This window comes from Alternaria postmessia (genome assembly GCF_024291825.1).
Source record: "Alternaria postmessia strain BMP 2775 chromosome Unknown scaffold_14, whole genome shotgun sequence".
Classification (NCBI taxonomy): domain Eukaryota; kingdom Fungi; phylum Ascomycota; class Dothideomycetes; order Pleosporales; family Pleosporaceae; genus Alternaria; species Alternaria postmessia.
Genome location: NW_026260087.1, coordinates 276,305 through 290,048, shown reverse-complemented (window position 1 = coordinate 290,048; position 13,744 = coordinate 276,305). Strand labels below are relative to the sequence as shown.

The 13,744-nt window shown below is 48.1% G+C and overlaps 4 protein-coding genes across 4 annotated transcripts; 2 read left to right on the top strand and 2 right to left on the bottom strand.

The window, feature by feature from the left end:
• Nucleotides 1-7,647: 7,647 nt before the first annotated feature.
• On the top strand, nt 7,648-9,363 carry J4E82_003323 (uncharacterized protein; the record flags this gene model as incomplete). Its single annotated transcript, XM_051729612.1, has 1 exon — nt 7,648-9,363. One exon carries the CDS (start codon nt 7,648-7,650, stop codon nt 9,361-9,363), a length of 1,716 nt encoding a protein of 571 aa, XP_051590646.1.
• Nucleotides 9,364-9,937: 574 nt separating this feature from the next.
• On the top strand, nt 9,938-10,943 carry J4E82_003322 (uncharacterized protein; the record flags this gene model as incomplete). The annotated part of the gene is made up of 2 exons (XM_051729611.1): nt 9,938-10,523; nt 10,582-10,943. The coding sequence occupies 2 exons, from the start codon at nt 9,938-9,940 to the stop codon at nt 10,941-10,943; spliced, it is 948 nt and encodes a 315-aa protein (XP_051590645.1).
• Nucleotides 10,944-11,205: 262 nt separating this feature from the next.
• FPR1_1 (FK506 binding protein proline rotamase rapamycin-binding protein) lies at nt 11,206-11,648 on the bottom strand (the record flags this gene model as incomplete). The annotated part of the gene is made up of 3 exons (XM_051729610.1): nt 11,206-11,233; nt 11,289-11,330; nt 11,383-11,648. The coding sequence occupies 3 exons, from the start codon at nt 11,646-11,648 to the stop codon at nt 11,206-11,208; spliced, it is 336 nt and encodes a 111-aa protein (XP_051590644.1).
• Nucleotides 11,649-12,326: 678 nt separating this feature from the next.
• On the bottom strand, nt 12,327-12,867 carry COX23 (Mitochondrial copper homeostasis protein; the record flags this gene model as incomplete). The annotated part of the gene is made up of 4 exons (XM_051729609.1): nt 12,327-12,374; nt 12,482-12,509; nt 12,624-12,731; nt 12,800-12,867. 4 exons carry the CDS (start codon nt 12,865-12,867, stop codon nt 12,327-12,329), a joined length of 252 nt encoding a protein of 83 aa, XP_051590643.1.
• Between the last annotated feature and the right edge of the window lie 877 nt (nt 12,868-13,744).

The window sequence follows — 13,744 nt, the reverse complement described above, 5'->3', positions numbered from 1 at the left end:
ATGTCAAATGTCGAAGTGCTATGATGCTGTGCCGTCTTCGCATAGCGGTACGTAAGTGGACCAATAGGAACTATCCTAAAAATAGAAATGATTAGACTTTGTGAGTCATCCGGTTAACACTTGAAACAACGTTGGTACAAATATGTTTTATCGCTGTTTGCTTCTGTGCACACAAAAGAAGCATCTGGCATGGCGAGCATCAGAAGAAGTAACCTAGTGCAGATTGTTTCAGTTGCTGTGTGCAGGCGGGCAGCCTTCAATATGCCGATGTCACCTAACCTAGCTATGGCACACGTTTAGTCGAAGACGGTTCCACCTAGATAAGCTAATGCATCGGCGTGCGAGCAATTTCGGGCACGTATGACGGCGGATGGAGCTGTTGGATCACTTAAGAGTAGCCACACGGAGGAGAAAGAGAGAGATAGAGGGGAACATGGGATGGAAGATCAGCACCTAGGGAGCAGAAGTGGGGACTCTGAGTGGCCCTGACCTGGTGGATATACCTCCCGGATGACCCCTCTCATACCAGGATTACGCCTTTGATACCCCTGAGTGACCCTAGATCTTGGGCGTGTAACAAACATTGTACGCTGTACGGTTACTAGACTGGGCCTTTATCTTGGATCCGATGTCGGAAACGACAGCCACCAGTATCGGTGCAATCTGAAGGTCAGCAAACATCGTACATCGATCATGGTTCCGTTGGTAAGATTGCATTCCTATCCTGTTCCGTCTTGGGAGGTTCTGCTGGCTTTCCAAGTTCAGAACTTAAATACCCACAGAACAGCACCCAAGATTATCCATCCGATTCAACGAATTTCCGCTCTATATCCCCTAAAAAGACGGCAAGTCCTCTTGGATCCCACTCTATTCATACTTAGACGCTCTTTTCTATGAGACCACATCACTATATGGAACCTCTATTGCGGCTTCCATTAGTGCCTCGACAGACGCTGGGGAGAAAAAGGCATATCTATACTTGGCAGTGTGTATGTAATTCTGCATAGAGATATCATTCTACACGAATCAGACCTGACAACATTACAGGATGCGTGCGGTCAACCTTCACTACCGTTAGCTACTACTCTTTGCCCTTGTGGCCACATCCGTTGTCATACTTGTCAGATTACCAAGGTCCAAGTAAGATAACTCTAAGATTCGGCTACTTACTAGTGTTTGGGAAAGCAAGGTACGGGTATGACGCTTTTGTATGAAGGTCTTAGCAATACAGATAGTGAAGAATATATGCCTAAAGATCGAGCATGTGATTGACCAAGCATTGGTATAGACTTGTGGAACTGCGATTAACATACCAAGGTACATAGATAGTTGGTCAAGGTTATTCCTAGAATCACGATAAGTCTTGAACCGTTGACTGGGGTCGTACAGTATTTTCTGTATCTGGAAGTCGAGTATAGAATCATCGGCTTACCCCAGTTTCTTACTATCTCTGGCTGAAAATCTTAGGTACCACAGTGAAGCGTCTTAAGGTCAATCGCGTCATCCTGTATGCATCTGTTAGTTCTTGTACTGCTAGGTATCGAACTCGCTCCACCTGATGACAACCCTACAAGGTTGGTTGATGGTGGGGCGGGAATCTCTAGGTGCGTGTAGTACTCATGCTGTCTGAACACACTTTAGACAACTTTTCTGTACATGCGCCCTCCATCATTCGAAACTATTGACTTTCCTACTAGCAGTTGTGACGAGATGATACGATGGTTAAAAGCAAGTAGGCAAAGATATACTGCATGTAGTATACTATGCGCTAGCCTCATGCCCTCCTGCATGGGTTCTTATGTCTTCATTATCCAAGAGTTGACGTCAAAGCAAAGCTGAGGTCTGCACTCTGAAGCTACGGTCTGACTCTGCACCATTAAGCACGAAGAATAGAATTCTTATGTAGCGAATTGTGTGTATGAGCGGGTTGATCATGCCTGTCAATCGCTAACATCGAACGTACCTACTTGGATAGGTAGTTGCTAGGTATACAATATCCGCGCTGCCTCACGCAAGCCAAATCACCGCGCAGCTCCGGTTGTCTTGCTCTCCGAAGCCACTCTTATGCTTCGAAAGGTGTCTCACGCAGCGAGTGGAAACAAAACACGTGTTCATGTATGACGTTCAGTGCCAGTCCTACAAAACGGCATGCCTACTCTGAGACTACCTTTTATTGAGTATCGATACCTAACGACACTCGCTCTTACCAAGAAATCTGTCAGAAAACTTGTTTAAGCCGGATCCAGCGATTCCTTAGTTAATCTTGTATCACTCAAGCTTCGTTTGGATTTTGTCGTGTAACCTTGACTACCAGCCTCGGCCCCTTGAGCCTACAAAATACAATCTCAGGAATTGGTGGCATCCAGAAACTAACACACGACGACTCAATATGTTACCGTTGACCAGCCAGGCGCTTGAGAGTGATAGCCACAAGTTGAATACAAGCCCTGGCTTGCATCTCAGAGATTAGAATCCAGCTTTCGCACAACCTAGCCGCAACTCTCGAAATCGGCCATTTCTGGAGTGTATAAAAGAGACAAAAATCAAATGCGACGTCTTGGAAGCACTTTTATGGGACTTTGAAAGCTAAGTACCTCCTTAAGAGGTGCAGCAAGCGCGAAAGTTCTTGCCACAAGTCTTGAAAGACGAAACAACTCATCGAATATCAGCGTAGGCTTGATTTGAGTTTCGCGAAAAGGTCTTGGAGCACCGTGTGGTTCGTCCCGAATGGGTCACTCTTGACAAGCTTACTGTATGCCTTGCTGGACGTGTAGGTCATAAGCAGCGTTACGTGTTCGAATGACTATGCTCGATAACTATGTCGTGCCTAATGACGAACTGATTTGCATGATCCACTTGAGGAGTATTTCTTCTGCTTTCCAAGATTTACTCGTCTCTTCTGTGTCGAGGTTATTTGGAAGAGACTTCAGGAAGCAAGCGAAGGTCATGCACGCTCAGACAAGTGTTCCGATAGTAGCTTTCGGCGTACATAGTGGGCCCATTGGAAACTTGACATTTTGACATCGATTCAGTTCTTGCATCGGTGCGTATACAAGCCCGCCCCCACCTGTGACGAATGTCAGTCTAGTCACAACCCGCAGCGGTGCCAAGGCGGCTGCACCCCTCGCTGCCCGTGACCCTATCATGTATCGACGCGTCTATATCACCATGCATGCCCACCCGTGTCACTAAGTATAGCCATATCAATACGCAGCCATGTTGGAATCACCAATATGCACATCGATGCGGCCTGACGCGTCTCATGATTCGCCTTAGGTATCCGACCGCTTCGATTCTCTGCATACTATCCATGGAGCTACGCGCCGAACTGTGGGCGAGTAGGCGTTTGCTGGTTTATCCCTCCAGTACAATGGTGGAACTGCGCAAACTGACTGCTAGATGCTGTAGTTCAACGGTGACCTACAGGGTTTGCGCTTACTCCTACTGTGTCTCTCAGTCTATTCCATTTACGTCGGAGTTATCGCGAGCTTGTTCTCGCCATGTTCTATACAAGCATAGTTATCTGACGGCGTAAGCATCTTCTATAGACGGCAAAAACCCCGACGCGTTCTGGTATCAAGCTTTTGCTAATAGCCCCGTATAGCATAGCGATCATACCCTCGAGCTCATCAATAAACGCAAACTTATGCTCCAGGGATCGGCCTAACGACCAGTCGCTACGACTTACGATTCAGATGTCGCTTCCACTTGATTTTAACTATACGCATGAGATACACACGAACCGAGCTAGCAACGATGGATTGGGCCATGGTCACAAACACAAGATGGATATCAAACAATGGCTTTGTGCTTCCCAAAACTGTCGCAGTTATAGAAACTGACCTTCTGCCCAGCTTTGGACGGTGACAAGATTACAAAAGAGGCAGTCAAAAGACGACGACATCCACGGTGCCATTGATGGCCTGATGGACGAGTGTGATATCATGGGTATCGTTTCTGAAGGCGTCGATGATTCCATCCTGTTGTTTGAAGCACAGGCAGTAGTACAATGAAGTTCATAAGAGAGGGACGCGTCATCAATCATGTGTCAGTTCAAGACTAAAGCATTGGTTGGTGACTGGGAGAACTTCCGTATGGGAAGAGCCGAATCTGCCCGAAAAGCCTGAATTCTGACATGCCAGCTTGAACGCGAGGAAGCATTCGCTGTAGGTCGTCAGGATCAGGTCCGGAATAGAGCGAGAGTAATGGATGTTCTCTCCCGCATCATCGAAGAGCAGGTGTACAGATCAGCCAGATTTCGGGAATGCTGATATTCTGACCTCAGCTGAGAAGACCGCTAAGAATTTGGATGCATGCAGTATTGGCTTCGGTGAAGCACTTTCTAAGGGTTTTCAAACATGCTACAATGGACACCGCGGACTACGCGATGCCGACAAACGACGAGAACTTCATAAGAAAAACAGCAGGGCTATATGCAAAGAACAGGAACATGCGGCGACAATCAGCCGCAGTACATGTGTAGATGTGGAGACCCGTGCAACAACTCTGTTCGATGGACAAAGATATCTCCTGACGAGTATGCAGCTGTTCTTTTTAACGAAGCCACCCGAAATCGTACTAAGATAATTTGGGTCTGAGAAGAAAACATCTACCGCCATCCACGATGTGAGATTGTCCATAATGTCTACTTTCTTCTTGATGCTTGCTATAGCGATTCTGACGTCATTCTTCAAGCATAGGGAATCTCTAATTGGAGTTGTACTGAGTGTGGCAACGATTCGAGAGATTCCACAGTCCAGGGTCAATCGTAGCCATGGTAGTTGGATTCGCTCCGCGTTTGGAACTCTAAGAGATGTTGGAATATTCCGCCACTAAAGGTTTTAGGGAATCAGCGGTGTAGGGTTTGTTACCGTTGCGTATCAAAAGTCCGTGAAAAGCAAGGGCCTAGGCAAAGCTTTCACCAGGGGACGGATCTGACCAGGAGAGGTACTGGGTTCTTCAGTATATACAGGTTCTTACCCCCAGTCATGTATGCGGCACCGATGCACGAAGATGGTCCTCAATGTGTAGACGCTCCGGTCCGATTCACCTTATGTGGTGGCTTTGCTGCCGAGAGGAGCTAATGTGCACTAATGCTAAGATGCATGCATAACGCCACCAACAAGGATACCTAGGTATACGTATGTACCGCATGACGGGCCACGACGCAACTCATCACGTACAGCAATCAAGATCAGGGAGATACATTGTGAAACGCCACGTTCATAAAGGGCTGGCAAGTCTTGATGTCCTGCAATGAAACAACTCCATAAAGCTACACGAGATTCGCGATGTATCAGTACCATGCAAACATTATGTAGCATCCATCTATACTTCACTCTTCTTTAGCTTGTGGACCGAACTAGCAAACATACCTACATGCGCTGTCAACTAGGTCTGCTAGACGCAATTCCTTCAAACATATTTCAGACGTATCCCATCGATCTAAAGTCACCTTCAATTACACTACAGCTTTAACCCGATCAGCGCTTACCTGCAAACGGCACACGAATCCCTGAGAAATGAAAAGGTCTCTTCCGTCTATAGCAGTTGGAAAGCAATTGCTGACTAGAATACGGTCAGACAAGCTCACCAGATATGGGTGAAACTAGCTGATGGAACAATGCTCTAGAACCATAGAAATACCATATCATACTTGTGTATGAAAGCACCCATCATATGAGGAGCTCCAACTCACATACGTAGGCCAAAAAGCGTCACGTCTATCTCTGGCAATGTGCAAGTGCATCCTCGCAGAATGCAACAACGCTGGATCTAACTCTACCTTTTCAGTGCCACTGCGGAGCCTCTTCTATTCCCATATCAAACGCAGGGTGCCCAGGCTGTGGGTACGGAAGATGTGCTTATTGCACGACTACGCGAGTTCAGGTGCGGCCTCATACGCCTATGATGAAACCTCCCTCTAGATATCATAGCAAGAAGTATTCATACGGATCACTAGGACATTGCCCAGCAGAAGAGGCAGGCCATGAATCGATTGGGTGTCACGTTGTGTAACAGGAGTCGGGATGCGGAAAGCGGATTGGTAACGCAGAAAAGGGTCAAAAGTTACTTTTCATTCTTGTCTGGCATAGTCGTACACTTTAGAAGGACCAAACCTTATCTTTCTACACATAAGTTGCTCTCTACCTCGGGCTGTTCCCTATAACCATCGCTACCAAGTGGAATGCAATACTGAAATATTTCCGATATCCTGAGGTCGAAGCAGTTCCTCAAATGCTGCAGCAAAACGGCTACCAAGATATTCGCGACCGCAATAAGCTGAGTACTTGTAGGGGAACCTTCTATCTACGTTTTCATGTGGTCACAACAAGCTTTGAAGAGAGTTGAAAACGCTAACGCGTCTTTACTAATCGGGAAAATCCTTCGCAACTTTACTCCGATGTACAGACTAGACGACGACCTTTGGCGAAGGCACGACCAATCAGCGAGCACGATAATGTAAGTAGTATCCTGCATCAGGGGGTAAGACTGCAGTATTTCAACCTCAGAGTCCGACATCGGCTACCTAACCTTGGAAGCATGCTTGCTCTGTGCCGTTATGGGAGACATCTGCTTGGTAGGAGATTCCAGCTCTTCGGATAAGGGGTTTAGTGCTAGTCGTACATTAACGAACGGTTTCCTCCCAGGAAGCGAAAGAACACATGTTCGGTTGTGACGACTGCGTATCGGATATACGCGATGCCGAGCCTTGCAGGTGGCGTATCGTCCAAGAAGTCTCTATCTGGCAACCCGACGCCCTCTTTCTGCAGGTCAGACGGACATATATCGCTGCCCAACTTCTGCAAGACGATAATATAAGATGTAGAGTCCTTCAGTCACGTTGTTCCAAGCATCGTAATTGAATGGAGCTGTTGGCGATTGGGCCCTATCCGCACCACTCATATCACTGCAATCCTTCGATACCTTGTGTAACTGCAGCTATGGAGGCGCAAGCAAAATAAGGCAAACAGGGCCTTCCCGTCGATCTTGTGACCAGAGCATTGAAAACGCCAGCATACGTGTACGAATGGTAAGACGCGCACTCCGGACACAACATTGAGACACGAAAAACGTTTCCATCTCTTGTTGGTTGGATAGACGTGGTATAGAACGACTAGCTGTTGGATACTCGAGCATTCAATCTGCTGGCGCCAATGGCTAGAAGAACTGAGCCGTATATGAAGAGCAGCCCGACCTGGCTTGTTGAAGTCCGGATGGACGATTCCTCGACCTCCTGGACACATCCAAGCCTTCTTGATCATATTCAGAGCCCTCTCATCAACATGTACCAGCATATGCATAAAGATCTACATATTCGAGACACACCAAAATTATATTACGATTTTGACAAAACGATTTCCGCGCGGTGAGTACTGAGCAACGTTTTGTTCGTCACCACATGTATGAACCAATCTAGGAAAGAATGGAACTTGAAATTATGAATGAACTTTTTTGCAAGAATTTCTCTTAGATGTAAAGCTTTGGAGCTAGCTGTATGTGTTTGAGCTGACTTGTTGAGTGCCTAGGTAGATCCCAATGGCTTACATCACCGAATCCACACCTCACTCAGGCTCTCGGCGCCTTGGCAGACAATGGCCACAAACATTTAGCCATGAACGAAGGCCACAAGAAGTCTATCCGTGGATGAAATCATTGGGCGAACTCCTGACCCCGCATCATGGTATCAAACTCTTCATGCAGCATTATGATGACGATAGAATATCCCCATTTGTGGAGGCTGTATTGGAATATTGTAGGGGTGTTGAAGAAAAAGATTTTAATGACACAGGGAAGATGAGTCTGGGTGAGGCGTGGCTCGATGACAGGACAGCTTCGCTTGTTCCGGCATTCGTGGGTCGAATTGTGGATAACACTTCAAGCAACCCGACAACTTCGGACACGGCACATGTGCGACACGTGAATGTTGATCTCCCTTTTGGTAGCATCGAATGCGATCTCGCAGATGTCCACGAAAGACATCCCTACATCTCAACACAGAGCACTATGTGTGAAGCCAGAGAATACGAGGAGCGTTTGACAGCAAGAGATTTACGGCGTCATCTTCGTGAAAGACGCTTTGACCATGAGCAAATGAAGGACGCAGACCGGCGACTTGTACACATCACAAATCCATCTCCATGCCACATGCTCACCTTGACTGAAACGGCAACCGAGCACCAAGCTCCAGCAATCCGGGACCTGCTAGGACAATTCGTCACATTCCAGACGTCCATGGAAGTCAGAATTTCTTCCGAAGGATACTGTGTCTACCAGCTCAGAAACCACTTTCCCTACTTCGCATTTCAAGAAACGAAACCAGAGGTCTCGCACAAGCCTGGGGGTGAGAAATCGAACCGAAACACATGGACGGACCTTTCTTTCCTTGACCCAAGGGACGAACCGAACACGTGTGGTATGTACCAAGCGCAGTCATCGTTTACTGTTTCCGGTTCCGATAACACTCGTTGGATCGCATATAACCTGGAGGATACCAGTTTCAACCCAGACCGTGAGATCGGCGACGATGAACGCGATGAGTACCAACGCAGGGATCAGATTTCCATGGGTAAATTCGATGCGAACCTGCCTTTCACTGACGCTCGGGAGTACTACCTGGCCATCAGTTTGATCAAAGCAAAGCACGCTCGGAATGAGATCCAGAGGGTGGTTGGACGAGTGGAGGCTTCGTTCAGGAACCACATAACGTGCTGCCCGTTCTCTACTGCATCTCCAACCGAACAGTCTGCCATAATGAAGTGGAACGAGCCCATGCTAGAGCTTCTGGCTATGTTGATTCAAGATCTTGGGGAGAAGGTCGACTGCTGGGATAGCTTCAAGGAAAGTGACATCGATTACTTCGCGGACCCAAATGCGACGCTACCATCCCAGGTCATCGAACATATCGAGCGCTTGAAGATCGAGTTAGACGATGTGTATAGGGAGTTGAGGACCTTTGGAAAGAAACTATCCTATTTTCGAAATTCATGCAAAGAGCTTGCTTGCCAACTGCAGTACCGCCTTGACTTACAAGGCGGAAACAACAGCAATTTCACCATTCTTATCATATCTCCTGTAGTCGTTGTCTCTAGTGTCTTTGCTATCGACACCCCTGTACTCCCTTTTGAACGGGATGTCCTCTCTTTCTTTTTGTCCGTCTTCGCTGTTGGTTCGCTGTTGTGGTTACTATTACGCTTGAAAGGAGGCTGGCTTGCTCAACAAGGTTGGTGGGACAGGCTGTTGCGAAGAAGTCGAACGGTGAGACGACGTAGAGACAGTAGTATAGTCACCGTTCATGAAGGTGAATTGAGCGTGCTGCGACGAAGAAACACGCATGCGGACTTTGCGAGGAATCGCGGGTAGAGGGACGCGGCGTCGCTAGCGTGTTTTTGGAGATCTGCGAAGCGCGCATGTTGTTAATGATAAGATGATGTCATGACGTAGCCCTTCTTGTTAACTCTACCCACCTTGTCATACTGTTCTATTTGCCAATCTGCCTTGTCTGCCCCTGTTTAGGCTGCCGTGTGCACTGGTGACCTTACAACACGATGTTATAGTGGCACGGTCACAATAACTAGGGGGCAAGTGTAGGGGGCCTCGGTGGCCTAACCCCAGAATCTACACGGATATCGGATGTCTAGACGACGTTGTATGGTGGCTCGGCAGTATTGTCGCTTGGCCAACATCATAATCACTGTATGCAGTCTGCGACAGTCCTTGTGCGCCTCGTAATTAGCCAGAATTACAGCACGAGAGCGTTTGGTGACAAAATAAGGCCAAAGGCTGGATCGGTCTTGTAGCTAGTAGGTACTGGCTATGGCCCTGAAATCTCATAAGATGTTAGACCACGGCATCTACTCAATTGCTATACTAGTGTATCATCTTCGTAGTTGCAGAAGCCTCCTCGAATCTGCACCACAGCTTCATCTATTGCGATATGTTCTTTCAGACCTCACTACTATTCACAACCTTCCTTTCCTCCGCGTCAGCACAATATGCCCTCAACAACAGCGTCGGCTCATGCGGTGATGTACATTGCCCTCCCGACGACACTCCTGTAGGAGCAGAATGCAACGTGACCGACAAAACCTACGAAGCAATCGGGCTACGATCGTTCTCCACAGCTATCACTGATGATAACAACAATCTTACATGGACCCTCGCTACACACCACAACCAAACCCACTCCAGCAAGACCATGCTCACGGAGAAGAGCTTTTATCTCGGCACTCCTCCTTCACTCGAACTTGACAGCGAGGACCTATCGTATCGAGGCTGCGCCATATTCTTATATGACAACCCTGTTGGGCGGAACAACTCTTGGGACTGTGAGAAGGTTGTTGGCGCAACGTGCATATCGTCGTTGCTAACCCAAGTTAACACGCTACTGGGGCTATCTGCCAACGAAACAGAGACAACGGAAGAGAGCTGTCTTCGCGTGCAAAGAGGACTGAATGAAACATTCCCTAACGAGTGTTCCGAGGTGACGAATTCTACTTCCTGGCCTGGGATATCTGCCATACGTACGTGTTTGGCCTTCTAGTCGACATCTGCAGGTATTCTTGAGCTGACATTCTTTAGCACTTACTGGCAAGGACGCGCCTACACCACCGGATTCTGCAAGCAACGCCAGCTCGAACTGTCACCCGACTCTTCCCAAGTCTAACGACCTCAGTTACGCTTTTGGTTATAACACAAGCGGTCTGGGTGCCGGTACTGACATCATCATCACCACATTTTGGTCACCAGATGGAAATGTTGAAGGCGCTGTGAGTGGTACAGACTCACAGCTCATGTGCCTATGGATAAACCCATTGACAGATCGGTCGATGGCTACTAATGTCGGTAATGGTGAGGACGATGAGGGTGCTGCAATTCGTCCATCTTTCAGCATGGTTGGTGTCCTCATCTGCATGGGCCTGGGTCTTTTTCATTTCATGTAGATGGCATGAGTGGCCATGCGCGATGTTCCAGGCAAGACGATGGGCTTTGTATCTCGATCATGGGACACTATTAGGGAATACTGAGAAATCAATCAACAAAAACATTTAGAATGTAAGAAAGCAAGCAGCTTGCACGTAAGACGAAGAAGTTTGGCAATAGGTTTCATAACTTCGTGTATTGAGTGTTATGCTGGTCCCTTTGCTATCCCAACGTTTGTAACGGCGACTGTTACGTCCCTTCGTCATTGGTTGCTTCGTGGACTTAGTTGATCTTCTTGAGCTCGACCTCGCTGTTCTAGAGTCAGCATTTGTACCCAGGTATGTATGTGACAACGCAAAACTTACAAGATGAGGTCAGAGTTAGGGGGGATCAAGCCAGGGAACTCCCTACAGGAATATTAGTACTTGTGCGCAAACAAGAAGCTCCAATCAAACTTACTGGGAGCCATAAGCGAAGTCGCTGCTGATGTCGAGCTTAGCCTTCTCGCCGAGCTTCATCTGAACGACACCCTCATCCCAGCCTTTGATGACGCGACCAACACCGATGGGGGTCTGGAAGGGACCGCGGCCGGTGGTGCTGTCGAACTGCTTGCCCTTGTCGCCGGTGCTAGTCTTGAGCCAGCCAGTGTATTCCATGGTGACCTTGTCGCCCTTCTGTGGGGAGGGGCCGTTGCCCTCTGAGAGGATGGTCTTCTGGACACCCATGATGCGTGCGGTTGTAGAAAAGGCTCGGGTTGTTGCGCGTTGAACGGTGGAAGGGGTAAGGAAGCTTCTCATTGATTGGAGTGAGAGAGGTGAGTGGAAGATGGAAGGAAGCTTTGGACGGAAAGAAGGAAGGCAGCTAGAAGGGCCCTTGGAGGGGTAGCTTTAGTGGGGTGGTGGGGTGCAGATCGTCAGCACACAGCCTCATGCTACTGCAAGGGCAAGGTAACCAGGGCAAGTACGACGAGCATGACCAATGAATCGAGCACGTCAGGACTTGGAGGTGGGCTGATTGCTTGTCTGGGGAAATTGCGTGATCTTGTGTACGTCAGGGTGTTTTGGAGCTTGAATTCGCGCTTACCGCGGTAACAGATGGAGGTCTCTGAAAAAGCTATAGCTTCAGATACATATGTATAGCTTGAAAGGCTTTGATCTGCGCGATGTATGCTTGGGTGACAGCGTAGATGTTCTGCTCGAATCGTCGCATCGAGCTAGCATAGGCAATGATTCTCAACCGTTTCTCTGTAGACTTTCCAACGACCCGTTGACCTTTGTGTCCAACAGACCAGTAACCCAATTTATCCCAATATATTACAGTGAACGCAAGCTTATATCAAACGCCGTGCTTATGCAGAGAGGAGATGTTGTACATTTGCTCACCACGAGCGTTATTCACACCACTCAGCCAAACCACGACTTGTTCCTCCTTGCTTCTCTCCTCGCTTCTTGCTATACAATCGTTAGCGTTTGTCCCATAGCGATGATACGGCGCGTTGTATGGGCAGGAGGGGATGGTCGTGGTCGTGCTGGGCCAGTCGGGGATGGGCGGGACGTACCCATTGCTCTTTGCAATCTCGATATGCCCTGGTCAAACACATTAGCAAAACCCTTCTAGGATATCTTTCCAATCCCTGTGTAATATCCCCACGAACACCTCGACTTCCTGATTCTTGAACTTGCTACGGACGCTGCACTCACTGGAAGAAATCCGAGCACATAGCTCTCTCTCCTCCATTCCTCTTCAAACACTTTATGCTCCTGTCCGCGGCTTCCTGACAAGGGTCGTAGTATTCACTGTATGCCTTGCTATACCGATTTATCAGTGCGCGTCCTGTGTAGCAGACATTTGCGACGCGGATGTCATGGTGGCGTACTTGTCGAATTTACTAGCTTTGGAGCCAGTCCATTGGTCGGCTTTCGAAGGAGTTGGTTTTTCGGACATGTCGAAGGACCCAAATCAAGGTACCTAGAAAGATGGCTCGAATTGCGCGATGGTGTATAACTGTAGGATGGTTTTGCGATGGCGCATAAATCGCGATGAGAGAGTTGATGATGCGCCGAGGAGGTGCGTTATCGATAACAACGGCAGACGGAAGAGTAGGAGATGAGCACTTTCCCGACAAACTACCAGTCTCCCTGCATTTTCATATTCTAAGCATGAAATCTACATTTCCACTGAATATCCAATCCATGTAGGTTTGCGAATACTGACGTTTTCCATTCATCAGAGTCTACAGAAGGACTGGAGGCACTTTCTTCACAATGCCACCAGATCCAATCATAATTACTCGCTACCCTAGGATTCATCTTCGAGACTCAGGCGGAAAGCATTAAGCAGTAATCGTTCTATCAGTATTGACTGACCCGTCTAACTCTGTCGCCTCTTCATCGAGTGTGGGGGCGGGAAGGCTACTACGGGAGCTAGGCCGGGGAGTCCCACAAAAACTGCGACGTGGGAAGTGTACGTTGAAGAGGCTATTCGAATCATTCAAATATCACTGGACTTCTTATCAGGGAGTGCTGACATGCTGTTCATTGTCTATGCGCCCAAGCTGTCATTCGATCCTGCGTCTAGGCTACATCCGGAATCCTGGACATAGCGAACAACCCTAAGCTGACATAGTATAGCCGCAGTTCGCTTGTCACCCACAGAATACGAATCGTGTAATGTGTCAGATGATAGAACTGCTGAAGCAGGAAGCTTGTAGTCATCGTGGCTTCGGATACCGGCAATATGATATTGAAAGGATCCATGGGACGTGTTGGCAACCGGAGCAACAGATGATATAGTCCCTATGATGCTGCTTCTTGGTCTCTAG